Source organism: Haliotis asinina, chromosome 12, assembly GCF_037392515.1.
Source record: "Haliotis asinina isolate JCU_RB_2024 chromosome 12, JCU_Hal_asi_v2, whole genome shotgun sequence".
In the NCBI taxonomy this organism is placed as follows: Eukaryota; Metazoa; Mollusca; class Gastropoda; order Lepetellida; family Haliotidae; genus Haliotis; species Haliotis asinina.
In genome coordinates, this window is record NC_090291.1 from 11,674,119 (window position 1) to 11,687,788 (window position 13,670).

The 13,670-nt window shown below is 41.7% G+C and overlaps 1 protein-coding gene across 2 annotated transcripts in view; it reads left to right on the forward strand.

Moving 5' to 3' along the window:
• Nucleotides 1-13,670, forward strand: part of LOC137258116 (uncharacterized) — a 115,615-nt gene that overhangs the window by 71,445 nt on the left and 30,500 nt on the right. The window contains exons 4-5 of one of the 2 annotated variants that reach the window (XM_067795677.1): nucleotides 2,527-2,807; nucleotides 3,038-3,968. In XM_067795677.1, the coding sequence (XP_067651778.1) occupies nucleotides 3,477-3,968 (492 nt within the window). In that variant the 5' untranslated portion in view covers nucleotides 2,527-2,807; nucleotides 3,038-3,476. Of the gene's footprint in view, nucleotides 1-2,508; nucleotides 2,808-3,037; nucleotides 3,969-13,670 lie in introns of those variants that run through there. The other variant, XM_067795678.1, reaches the window with a different exon arrangement.

Genomic DNA, 13,670 nt, shown 5'->3' on the forward strand with positions numbered 1-13,670 from the left:
CTGAGGATATTCAATAATTCGTCCCTGACAATTTCATAAAATCTGCAGAGCGCACTAGTATCTGTCACCCTCTCCGATTTCCTCACCATGAGTTTGTAGTCTTAAATATTGACTCAGTCCACGCAACTGAGGGCTCTTTCACCAGCTGATTCTGGTTTTTGATAGACAGATGTCAGTCGTGTGATAGATCCGTGCGCAGCTGTTACTTTCACCACCCCATGCACATATTTACACCTTCCACACAGCGTATATCAAACCACTTCCTGGTCACACGCTGTTCCGTGTTCCCCATACGTGATATCAGGCGGATGCAGGTATCGGGTTACAGCCACGTGCTGTCTGAGATTGAATCGGAGTCGAATTACATGTGGATTGCACTCACAGAAGGTAAACCGTTACACAATACCATTATCCTATTTAATCAGAAAATAACAAATATGTTTGTAAAAGGATGGGTTTCCTTCATCGTTTAAATATTGTGTTTATTCCCTTTTTCAGTTTTCCTTAACAATCTGTTTGATTGGCATTATGAAGGTGTCACTTTTTTCATTGTTAGTATATTGACTTTTTTCTGAGTAGATACTGTCCAAGGAACAGTATACAGTACCGAGTGAGTTGTGTTTTATGCCGCTTTCGTGGAAAACTTGTGTCGTGGGACCCCGTGTGTGATCAGCCTATTGGACCTGTCCTGTTCTGAACCATAGGTTTTTTCAATGGCCATTTGGCCGTAGTGATATTTAGCTGGGGAATTATCATCGCCTCCCATTATCTCTATAATAAGATGCAAAATTCATCGAATAGACTATAGATGTTGTTGCTTCAGAAGATAAAATAAAAAGCTTCAAGGGATTTTACAGTGTGAAAAACTCGTTAATCCAGTCGGTCGTTAAACTGTAAGATTTGTTTCGTCCGGATTGACGAGGTTTTAAGCTATCATGTTATATTCACCGTTATACGTAGACTTACAGGTAAAGGAGCAATCAGTGTATGCGTAAGCAGGATGCTTGCACGTATCTTGCAGCTGTACACTTCAGACGGTCGCATGTCGCGGCAAATAGTTTAGTAAACAATGAAGTATGTGACAGCATACCCGTTCAGTAAACATACACGTACGTGACATAGACTGCTGAGAAGGCCGACAACCCAACGTGTTGTGCCTGTGTCTGAGTCAGTGTTACGCACATTTTACAGACATCAGTTCTGTACAAAGGGTGGGACAATAACAATTGGATTGCCTCATGGTTAGCTCGATCAGGTTGGGTTCCCATAGAATGTGTGAAGTCACTTGGTAGCTTGATGTTATTGCGGAGACACGGAAGGTCCCGGGGAACCCATGCTTGCTATGAAAAGTGACCATGCTTGTAGTAAGAGGCGACTAACGGGATCGGGAGGTCAGGGTCGCTGACTTGGTTGACACATGTCATCGGTTCCTAATTGCGCAGATCGATGCTCATGTTGTTGATCACTGGAGTGTCTGGTCCAGACTCGATTATTTACAGACCGCCGCCATATAGCTGGAATATTGCTGAGTGCGGTGTAAAACTAAACTCACTAACTGTTATTGTTGAAGGGTTAATATAGCAATGTAAGCAAAACCACAGGTGCTTGTAGCGCTAAAATCTGCCTTCAACGTAGTATTGTCACTTACGGGATCTTAGTACTGTTATATACCTGAGCCCGTTGTGAGTAAAAGCACGTTGCATAAATATGGAGAGGTGTATTTCGTATATAATTTATATCCCCGTCCTTAGAATTAGCTACTCATGATGATGATGATGATGATGATGATGATGATGATGATGACAAAATCCCATCACCTTGCTTTTAAGCTTGTTGGCATGGTGTTCATGATGATGAACGGTTACAAGAAACTATCGCCTAATTCCGAAGCTTATAGAGCTATCAGTATCAGTTTGAACCGTAACTATGGCCGAGAAGCAAAACGTATTCAAGAAACGTAATACCACAATTACGTCACTCACAATAGTAATTTCATACTCACATGACATGTAACACTGGCCAGTGTTTACTTTTCAAATCCCACTCGGCTCATGACCTGCAATACGACTCTGTGCACGTGACAATAGCCCGGGAAGGTATAAAACAAGCGTTACAGACAATTTCTCACTGGCTGATTACATGAACGGCCTACAGCAGAGCCTGGTCTCAAGTTATTGCATAATCAGTGAAATGCGACTATACATATACAAATGCGTAATGTCAGTAAAGATGAACGGCTTCTAACCAGCGACCATCTAACGCTGTACGCTACCTCACATCGCCCTACTTCCGTATAATGCAATGTGGAGCAACTGCAGTACTTCCTATTGCACGTGGTGCACTATATGTGACTCTGGAGCTAAACACACAGACAGTGTACTGTTACGTGAGGTAGTCTGGTCTGAGCGTTTGCCTCTAAGCTTGAGTCCACAACACGCCTTGGAACCAAACAACCTTTCCTCAACGCCCAGTCCGCCTGATCAATAAACTGACTGTGTTTCTAGCCCGTTTGCTTTTAACACACAGGCCAGGACAACATCACGCTTCAATGTTACCGGCTCTTCACCTGGTGTGGTCGGATAATTGTCAGCCTCGTGTCCAAGACCCCTGGACAATACAAAGTCCAGACCGAAACGTGATGGTTCTGCATTAACCAATAAGTGACTGGTTTCCTGACTTGATCGGTCAGCACTACCGCTCTTTCACCCCACCCTAGATCACCTGGGATAGAGAATTCGAAGATCAAAGTGATACCACTGTGAGGCAGGTTTCGTGTGTTGTGTAGTGGACAGAGGTGAAGATTTTCTGTATGTAAACCGTTTGTTTGAAAGGTAATGTCACTGTGATCAGATCAACGCTTGTCAGAGATTGTTGTAATGAGACTGAAATTTATTGCTTGTCAACGTAGATTAATCGAACTGGGAGCAGTTCAATAACACTGATCCTTGTTCGCATAACGAGCTTCTAAAATCAGGCCATTAATCAACTTTCATGTGCTGTTTCCACCGTGTTATATTTGTTTTGATTTTCGTTACAGCGGCTGGCAACACAAACCACCGCGAAACCACAAGGGTCCAAGTTCGTCGTCTCGGAGCGATTAGAAAGCAATAACACTAACTGACAACTGTCTCCGAGGAAGGAGCGATGGGTTACACCGCCAGTTAATTGTGTGGCATACATCAAGCAGATTCGTTTGTCCTAATCCACTAGATGTTTCCAATCAGAGGACGATGTGCCGAGACTTCGTAACGTCCACCCAGACTCAATTTGTGTGTCATATACCAGTGCCACCTCGATCGCACAAAGTTCAACACGGACCGAGAAACCTCTCCTAAAGCCTGTCCATGTCTCCAACAAATCTTTGCGTAGGAGACGAGTAAACACGACGGAGAAGGCTAAGGACGTTGTTAAGTCAAAAGGATTTCACCTATTTCGTACAAACCACGAACTCCGAGAGTTCAAGGCATTACAGACTGATGAATGGTTCGGACGATAGTGGTGCAGAGCCTCGAGCAAGCAATATGTGTGATTCCCCTGATTATGGTGCATTACCGTCGTCGACGGCGATGCAGCATCTGTTGTTGACGGTGGTGATGGTGACGGGATTTGTGTGCACGAAGACGTTGTTTGATAACATACGAAGACGTCAGGCCCGAGTCACCGTTGTCGTAATCGGAGCGGGGCCGATCGGGTTGACGGCAGTTCTCGTTGCAGCGAGAAGTCGACGAGTTGGAAAAATTATTTTATTCGAAGAGATGTTTCGGAAAGTTTTACTAAACAGGCAGCATCAAATTGCGTTTGATCACAAAAGTATCCCTTTCTTGAAAAAAATAGGAGTTGATTTTGACAATATCGAGGGTTGTTGGGATGGCGATTGTTTCTATACGCGTGTGGGAATATTCCAAGAATACCTGCTTGATGTCATTCAAAGGATCAGAACTCCGAAAGAAATCCGACTGGGTACCAAGGTAAGTAAAACAATTGCTGAAAATTTATGATTTCTGAATTGTGTGCTTTTTCTGGTGATATCCCAAAGCGAGCTGATTTCGACGTTCTGGTGATCGGAGTGCACAAACAGTTTCATCGGTAGGGCGGATGCCCAGTTCCTGTCGTGAGAAGTTTTATTGACAATTGACATCCGGAAGTTTAGTTATGTAAAGAGCAAATAAACATCAATATTATTTACCCGAGGCCCTTAATACCACTTCGGATGCAAAATCAATTGCATGTATAGCACAAAATAGAGAACGAATTCAGCAAGATCAATCGTCTGCTAGGAACAGGTTATGCATAAAACAGGAAGCCACGTGATCAAAACACAATCTCGCACTGCGGAGGGAAGTGTATGGCTCATCGTCGAAAACATATACAAAACACCCGGATATGTGGCAAGAGGCTACAGTTAACGCTATTTTTGTAGGAAACACATGCTATTTTTGTGTGACTGATGACTATATCTTTATCACTCAAGGTTAGCAAAATCAAAACTTTAAATGATATTATATTAAAGATAAGAATTATGTTTTTATCTTACATCCTCGAACGGGGTGTAACACGGGGATGTATCATTTACAGGCATGTTCCATTGCCTACAAGAGTGCTACTCACATTTACATTCTAATCATGTCACACTTAATCATGAGCAAACTGACCGTTTTCAATCTCGTGGTACGTTATTAATATAGACGAGTAAAGATATGAAAACTTAAAATTGATATTTTATTTCACGTGCACCTTGAGTGGTCGGATAATTGTCGGCCTTGCTGTCCAAAATCTCAGGACAATGCTAATGACTAAGGCGTCCACGTATTTGTCTGAAATAACCAGTGGGAAAGTGACTGGTTTTATGACTATGTACCGGTTTCCATCCGCGTGTACAGACGTGGCTGTGTGTTATGTGCACGATTGTGTATTTCCCGACGAGGGCTGTGATGAGTAACCCGGATACCCGGGACTGGTAGGTAATGAGCTGGACCTGGGAACCCGTCTCAATACCCATACCATGATCATGTTTATGATTAAAATGCTGTAGATTTATGCATAATTGGGCAGTCACTTGTTTTGAATGCAATAGATGGTTATGGCATTGAAACACTCGAAATTGTTGCCTCCGAGCTGAAGAATATACATTTATTGCCATTTCTTACAAACTTGAAGTCATGGATTAACATAACGATTATCCGGGTAGGGTAGGGTGAAGGGTGGTTAGGTACCCGGGTAGAAAACTTGAACCCGTCCCAGCCCTATTCCGGCCCATGATTACGCAAAGACAAATATATGGAAAACGGTAAACCCGGTACACTCCGTGCCTAACATCCGTGTCATTTAGCAACCTGATGACGATAACCAGCCACTAATGACGGACAACTATCAGCGATCCCTAACGCAATGTAATACCTGCAATCTTGACTTGCATTGTGATTACATTATTTTTCTTTAATTGCATCGTCATATGATGAATATTTTAATATGCAAACGTCAGATTTACCCTTCCTTAATCATGCTGGTACATTCTGACATGGTATTATTAGACCTATATATATAATATAAGCTGCTAATCTGTTTCATAATTATGACATTACGAAACGATATATCTTTTCAAATTTAGTTATTCATAGATCTTTTTAAATTTAGTTATTTGTTGTATTCTCAATTGCTGTTTTGTATATGGCACAATGAAACAGCATCACCTCTATCACATGTATTCTTGATGATAATTGTACACAGTGATAAACTAACACTATGACAGAATCATCCTTGCAGCGTTATGTTCTCGATGTAGCATCAGCACTCCGCTTATCTCCCTTATCATTAAGTATTAATGTCGAATGTATTAAAAACTACGGGATCACTTCCACAAAGAAATATTCCAGCAACGATTATCGTTAAAGGTTATGATATTAAAGTAAAGATCATTTATATTATGGATTAATTCATAATTCATAACATTTTGTAGTTAAAAAGTAGTTTCAGTACCTGCATCATATAATGAATCTTTTAATTGAAACTCCAATAACATCACATGATGACTTGCTACGAATTAAAATGATGCTCCGGATAGAATAGCAGTTTTACAGCAAGATCATAGCATATATAGGACACCAGAAATGGGCTCCATAGCGAAACGTAAGTCTCAGTAACCTATTCAGACAATGACCTACTTTTCAGCAGATCAGAATTTTCTTCCCGCAAAAGTGAAGATAAACACCACAAACAACTCTGGTTACACTGAATTCCAAGTCCTTGTTTTATAAGAAAATGGTATTTACAAATGAAGTTTAATTTTGCACTTCAACAACATCGTATTTCTATATTTGTTTTATATTTTGTCTAGGTTTAGGTAGCATACACATCTAAGAAGTCACAGACCGCTCCTGTTTGATGAGGTCGTAAAATGATTCACAATGCATCTGGCGAACTGGTTACACCTGTTATGAGTTTTTGCGCTGATTCAGTGTAGTTCTGTGACGCTCAGTATGATTGATATTATAATATCAGTTCCGTACCAGACCGCCAAACGTTTCTAGCGGCAGAGCCTCGTTTTGACATTTCCACGATTTCAGGTTTCCGTTTGTCAGAGCTCGCTGCAAGACAGTGCACGCTGTACGACTTGTTTGCAAGGATTAGGAGATCACGCCGTACGACTTGTTTGCAAGGATTAGGAGCATAATGTTGCAATATATAAGTCCTTAGACGTATCAAGTCATACTGATTAATTTTTATGAACCCAGTTACATGAATATGTCTAAAAATTCTAGACTAGCTGTCGCACTAAGATGCGCAATAGGACGGAACCCAATAAACAGGAAACGAGACTGTTCTGTAATCAATGTTTTGACATTGTTCACCGAACGCTCTACTAGGTTACTCCTTGCTTTGTCAGTACTGCATCGCACAACAAATAACAGATAACCTGAAACATTCTCGAGATTTCGTGTATACGTTTTACGCTTAAAGATCCGGGTTAGAATATAATTAATTTGTCTTCAATAACCCACGATTGTCGTAAGAGGCTACTCAAGAGGTATCTGTTGAAAACGTGTCATCGTATCCCAACTGCGTAGGTTGATGTTGATGATATTGATCACGGGTTTGTCTGGTCCCGACTCGATTATTCACAGACCGCCGTCATTTAGTTTGAACATTTGCTGAGAGCAGCGTTAACCAATCAAACAAACTATGTAATGTATGGGCAATTGAATGAAATTCCTCCCCATCCCTATTTTAATAGAGAAATTTCACTGACCCTCAGTTCAGTATCAACTGACCTTTTGAAGAAATGATCAACATTCTGAAAACGGCGTTAAACAACAAACAAATAAAGTATGTTTATTTAACCTAACGCACCGTAAAATACATCCATGTTTTCAAGCACTATGCATGCACGTATCTATAACAGGCCCTATCTTTTTATTTTTGCTTGACATAACCTACGGTCAAGTCAACACACAATCGGTGGTACTAGGATCTCTAGTGTACGTTTTACCTAATTCACCGCCATGCTATCCATAAAATGTTTCTGAGCTCTTTGCAAGCGAGGTGAAGTATTCAGTACTGGGGAATAAGGAGCGTGGCTCGGCAGAAGAGAGACCCACTGAGCGCTCGGCAAACACCGATAACACGTGGTGCTCTTAAACTGCTCTATAATTCGAAAATAACGGTAGACATCTTCTTTCCGCTTGAAAGTATTGCCAACGAGAATAGCAGGTCGATAGAAAAGATCGTGCCGAAGACGACAGGGCTATTATTTTAGGTTATTATTCCTGGGATAATCCTTATAAATTTCTAAAGAGATCAATGTTTCTGGTTTGTACGATAGTACTCGGAGAATGGACAACACTTTCAGCAGTCATGGTTCCTGAAAATGCTTGATCATTTGTAATTATAGAATCGTGTTTAACTCCACAATAAAGAGCTCGTGTTGTTTAACTAAACGTAACCTAAACGCCAGAGTGTTTGTTTAATGTTTAAGTCTAAGAAATGTTTTCCCCAAACCGTTGTTCATGTGACAGTACATCTACGTAATACGGAACAGAGAGTCTGAGTGAGTTTAGTTTTACGCTCCTCTCGGCAATATTCCAGCTATAGAGTCATAAGTAATCGAGTCACGCCCACACAATCGAGTGGTCAACTGCAGGAACATCGATCTGCACAATTGGGATACATGTAAGATGGCGCGTATCGTGTTAGTCGCCTCAAACGGGAAGCATGGGTTACTTAAGATCATTTCTGGCTCGGCTTTTCTCGGGTTAATACGAAATAGCCTATGATCGGCCTTGGTAGAGACAACTGCAGCTGGAAGACCAAGGTATAACGAGTCGTTATTTATTTATTATTACAATTAACAATTTATTGTTTATTTACTATTATTGTGATGTAACTCGAGTACTGACCACGAGTAAATCCGTCATTTAGCGAACATAGGGTGTCAGCTCAGAAAATAGAGGGTGGGTGGTTCGATCCTTGGCTGAGTTACGAAGGACGATAAAATGGTACTTGTTGTTTCCCAGCCTGGTCATTAAGCCAAGGCCTGGTCGCCTTGGAGACAGTGTTCTGTGGATAGATGATGTATTTCAAACTCCGTTGTCTCGGCTGGCTAGTACTTGAACGAGCATAATCACGCACGTAACATAAACACACACACGAACACAACCGCTGATGTTCGTCGCTAAGTGTAATAACCTTGAGCGCCATGACACACTCTAAGTCACCTCAAACTCGCCTCACCTTTCGCTGGTTTGTCATCAGTAAACACTACTGCAGTGTACATCCACATCGTAGAGTGGGGCCCGTAAAGGTCCGGAGTAGAATAGGCCTTCAGCAACCCATGCTTGCCATAAAAGGCGACTATGCTTGTCGTATGGGCGACTAACGGGATCGGGTGGTCAGGTTCGCTGACTTGGTTGACACATGCCATCGGTTCCCAATTGCGCAGATCGATGCTCATGTTGTTGATCACTGGTTTGTCTGGTCAAGAATCGATTATTTACAGACTTCCGCCATATAGTTGAAACATTGCTTAGTGCGCCGTAAAACTAAACTCACTCACTCATTCAATCGTTTGTAGGTTGGAGTCGTAAACAAGGATTCGAACACAATTTCATGATTATCACCGCCAAACTTAAACTGCAGTTCTGTTAAAGTGGCTTTCACCTTTATTCATATTCCACGAATCCGACCTTGCTGTAAACAGGAAGTGCCGCCATGTTTTTGATCAGTTGCGCTCCACATGAGGGAAATGAAAAATATGAACCTTACCATAATGAACCTTACCATAACTGAATTAGTTAACTGGTTGAAGAAACAGACTGCACTGTACCTTTCGATATGTGGGGAGTAAGTCAGTATATTTTTACTCCGCTTTTAGCAATACTGAGGAAAATTCACGGTGAGGACACCAGAAGTGAGATTAGCATATTGTACCTACATGGTAAATCGAACCCGCTTCTTCAGCTTTAACCACTAGGTTACCAAACGAATTGGTCGTTACAAGGAAACAAATGGATCTGTGAGTTCTCACAACAACAGAATTAGTTGCTTTTAATATCTATCACTGGATTGTCTGACCCAAACCCGACTATTGCAAAGGCCGCCGGATCTTTGAATTCTCACAACAGCAGAATTAGTTGCTTTTAATATCACTGGATTGTCTGACCCAAACCCGACTATTGCAAAGGCCGCCGGCAAACAACCCACAAACAACCTAAAGCATCTCACTTGTTTCCATGCAACAGTCGTATTCTGTTCTCTATTCATCAGTCCAGGCAACAACGCTACCTCATCCCAAAGGACTTACAACAAATCGTACACAAAGACCCCCAAAATGGACCAAAGCTATAAATTCTCCAATTACTCCTTTGCCCTTTAACTCGCATCCATTTCATGATTCTTATTTCCATAAATCCCTTGACCAGAACAAGACAGAGCATCCGAAACGTCGGAGAAGTTTTCCGACTCATTTTCTAATTCAACACAAATATTTAATCAGCTTTCAGATTACTTATCCGAGTACCCCTGTGTACCCGAGTACCCCTGTTGAGGAATGACACCCGTTACCTAACGGTATCATTTTCCACTTTTAAAAGAACAGCGTCATACAGATTGATTATTTAAAGCAACAACATTCCAGTTTCAATGTCGCGTATAAATCCCAGTAATATTCCCACACTGTCGTTCCTGTAGTGGATGTCTATTTAGGTGTACTCTGAAACAAATCCTTGAGGCCGTTTGTATCACAGTCAAGGAGTGATTGTGTTCCATGATAATATTGATTGATGATAAATAAATACGGCCAGGAATCCAAAACACAATTAGAGCTAGGGCGTGGACGGCCGTGGTGAATAGATCGTGCATGCATTATACATGGAGGTAAATTGTTTCCAAGCATTGGTTAGGTTGGTATGGTGGGATTATACTCAAGTTACTTGATACTTTTGAGTGATTTCAGAATGGTTTGTAAGCGGACGTTCTACTATTTGCCATCAGTTGGCCAGGATACGCACACCTTTTCACGAACACCTCATATTACCTTGGATCGTCACTATCTGGAAGAGAGCGATGTGGTAGCTCAGTGGTTAAGGTGTTCGCTCTTTACGCCGAACTCCCGGGTTCCATTCCTCACGTGGGTACAGTGTGTGAAACTCATTTCCCATTACCCCGTCATGATATTGCTGGAATAATGTTAAATGCGGTGTGAAACTCTACTCACTCACTCCCCATTTGAAAGGTGTTTATACGCTAGATGATTGAGGTGTACGATCATTACACTTCATAGTACAACGGGCTATGCCCTTGGCCGAGATTTCTTATGGTTTAGGGAAAGATCGTTTTGCGTTGATGTAGATCAATGCTTGGGTAAAAAAAGATACTTTTTTAGGTAATTTAGTTTTCATCCTGTCAAATGAGTATTGATTAACGCGATATGGACTTTCAGTGGTAATGATGTATCGTCTTCTTGGAATGTTGGGATGTGGCTTGGCTTCAACTACTGGGAATTCTTTTTCACTTTATGTAGAACGCGGTTATGGTTGGGCTTCAGAAACCCATATTTCTTCCCTATGAAGATCTGAGTTTTCAAGAACGCATGCGTACCGTAAGTGGCTAGTTAAGGTATCAGACTAACAGGCTCGTTAACTTCTAGGTTCATGGAATCCAATTATTATATATCGATGCTCATGATGTCAATCACTGGATTATCCATCTCAATACATCTCATCACATAACTATGGAAACCATAGCCGCGCGCACAACTGATAAATGCACACTTAGTGTAAGGTGATCAGTTTAATAATTCATCACTTGTGTTCACAGCAGTATACTTATCTTTCACAGTTTCACAATTTCATTGTGGACAAAGTGTTGCATATCTTTCATATCATATACAAAGATCGTACATCGTGTATATCTACACTGTGTGTAATACAGTATATAACATTAAACACGGACATCATCAAAGCCGCATATGTTATCGGCTACAATCTGTTGCCATGGAGGCTAGGTAAAGGAATTAGTGTGATGTTTCATTACAACCTGCTGCACAGGTGTGTAATGGTATTGATTGTATCTAGACAATGGTACCAGCAGGTGTCGCCCAGCTGGTGTCCCGGGACGCCTCTGGTTGTGGTTGCATTAATTGGCTGGTTTGGATTTGTAATACGGAAGACAAGGTGCCTTTAATGAAGTAAAACTTCAAGACAATTGGATGGGCTCGGCCCTAGTTTCCACTGTGCGTTGTTACACTCGTACGCCGTTCACGAACCTATGAACCTTAAAAGGCAGCGGGGTTTCGTGTTTCAAGCGCTCGGTACTCATGCCGAAGACCCATGTTCGATATCTTTGTGTACAATATGTGAAGAATATTCCTGGTGCTCCATGACGTGGTATTCCAGAAAGCGGCATAAAACTCCTCCTCGATATCTGTAGGATATACGTTCCGACATATCTCCACTATACCCTGGACGCATGTACGGGTCGGCCCGATAATTATATTACCTCCCTTTGCTGGCTCTGCATTCTCAGAGTAGTCAATCAGATAGGCTTGCCAGTGTCAACGAAGGTAGCAGTCGCAGCTGCGAAGGTTTCAGATTTGGGGGAAATCATACAGTCAAATTAATAGGTCCGAACCTTGACAAATATATGCAAGAACTCCTTCTACCTCTTTCAGAGAACCTCTGAATGGTTTGTGTTGCCAAGTTTAATCGCTTAGATAATTTAAAAAGCGAAAGTGAGTTGTGACTGCTTCGCTCAACTTCCCAGGATAGACACCTGATTGGATAAAGAGCAAGCCAAGGGAGGTAATAAATTTATCGGACCGATCCGCAGATGCGGCCAGGGCATAATGGAGACTTATCGGAACGTATACCCTGGAGATATCGAGGATGCATAAAACTATACTCAACCATCTAAACCTGGGATCGAATTCCTTCTGGCTTCATTGAAATTGCAATACTAACCTGTAATCGTGTTAGTGCCAGCTAACTGGTTCCACTAAAATGGTTAGCGTCTGAGATACCAGCTGCCTTTCGGGTTGTCCTCTCAGCCATGTCAGTCGGGTAGCCCAGAGGTTCAAGCGTTCGCTCGTCACTCGTTCACTCTCACAGTAAGACGACGTACTGTGATGTTTGCTTTCAAAATGCCGGTAACCAATGTGTCTCACAAATGAATAAAATATTTCGTCTAAGGCTGAAATATTATTTGCATTGAAGAGAGAATATTTTACTGCCTGCATTAGAAAGTCGTTAAGTCGAACATTGTTATCTATAAGAGATGTAAAGTAATGTCCCTTGCTGTATCATTGATACTGTGAATCACTCCGCTTGTCTTGAAGGAAGGATGATAATATATTTTCGATACCTCCATGAACTTTGAGATAAAAAAAAAACGCAGCATAATCAGAGTAGAACGCCATGAGAAGATTTTTGCCGAACCCGTCTGTCTTGAAGCAAGGGTGTCTCGTGTGCGATGTCCTGTTACGTCGAATCTAGTTACACGACGACAGCAACGAAACTAGAGACTGTCCAGGAACATGTCGCAACTTCGTTATCAATATGTGCGCCATTCCCCTGATGGAATCGATATCATTTCATTCAAATATGGCATGTTGTAATGGACCATCTCAGACCCGTGAAATGATTCTCCCTGTGTTCAGTAATGAGCATCCACTCCAACAGGTTGATTATGGCGTGTAATGGTTTGTGAATGATTATCACAATAATGCTATTGTGTATCATGTTCTTACTGTGGACATAACCACCATGGCAATCTTTGGTATTACCATATTCATTTTGTTTGTTTGTTTGTTTGTTTGTTTGTTTGTTTGTCTAATGCCGCACTCATCAATATTCCATCGATATGCGGCGGTCTGTAAATAATCCAATCTGGACCAGATGCTAACCCGGATCTTCAAGGCTGATATCATATTAAATTATAGAAAAACGGCCGTCATCCGAATTGAGTGAGTACAGTTTTCCGCCGCTGCAGTATTCCAGCAACATCAAAGCCTGGGACCAGAATGTGCTTCACACATCGTACCCCTGTGGGGAATTGAACCCAGGTCATCGGCATGACGAGCTTGGTTTTACACATTTGGCTATCTACCACCTCGATCTGTTCATCTGAAGCAAGGGGTTGTAAGGATGCAACATTGGCAAATAGTGATGCTGGGTTGGGTA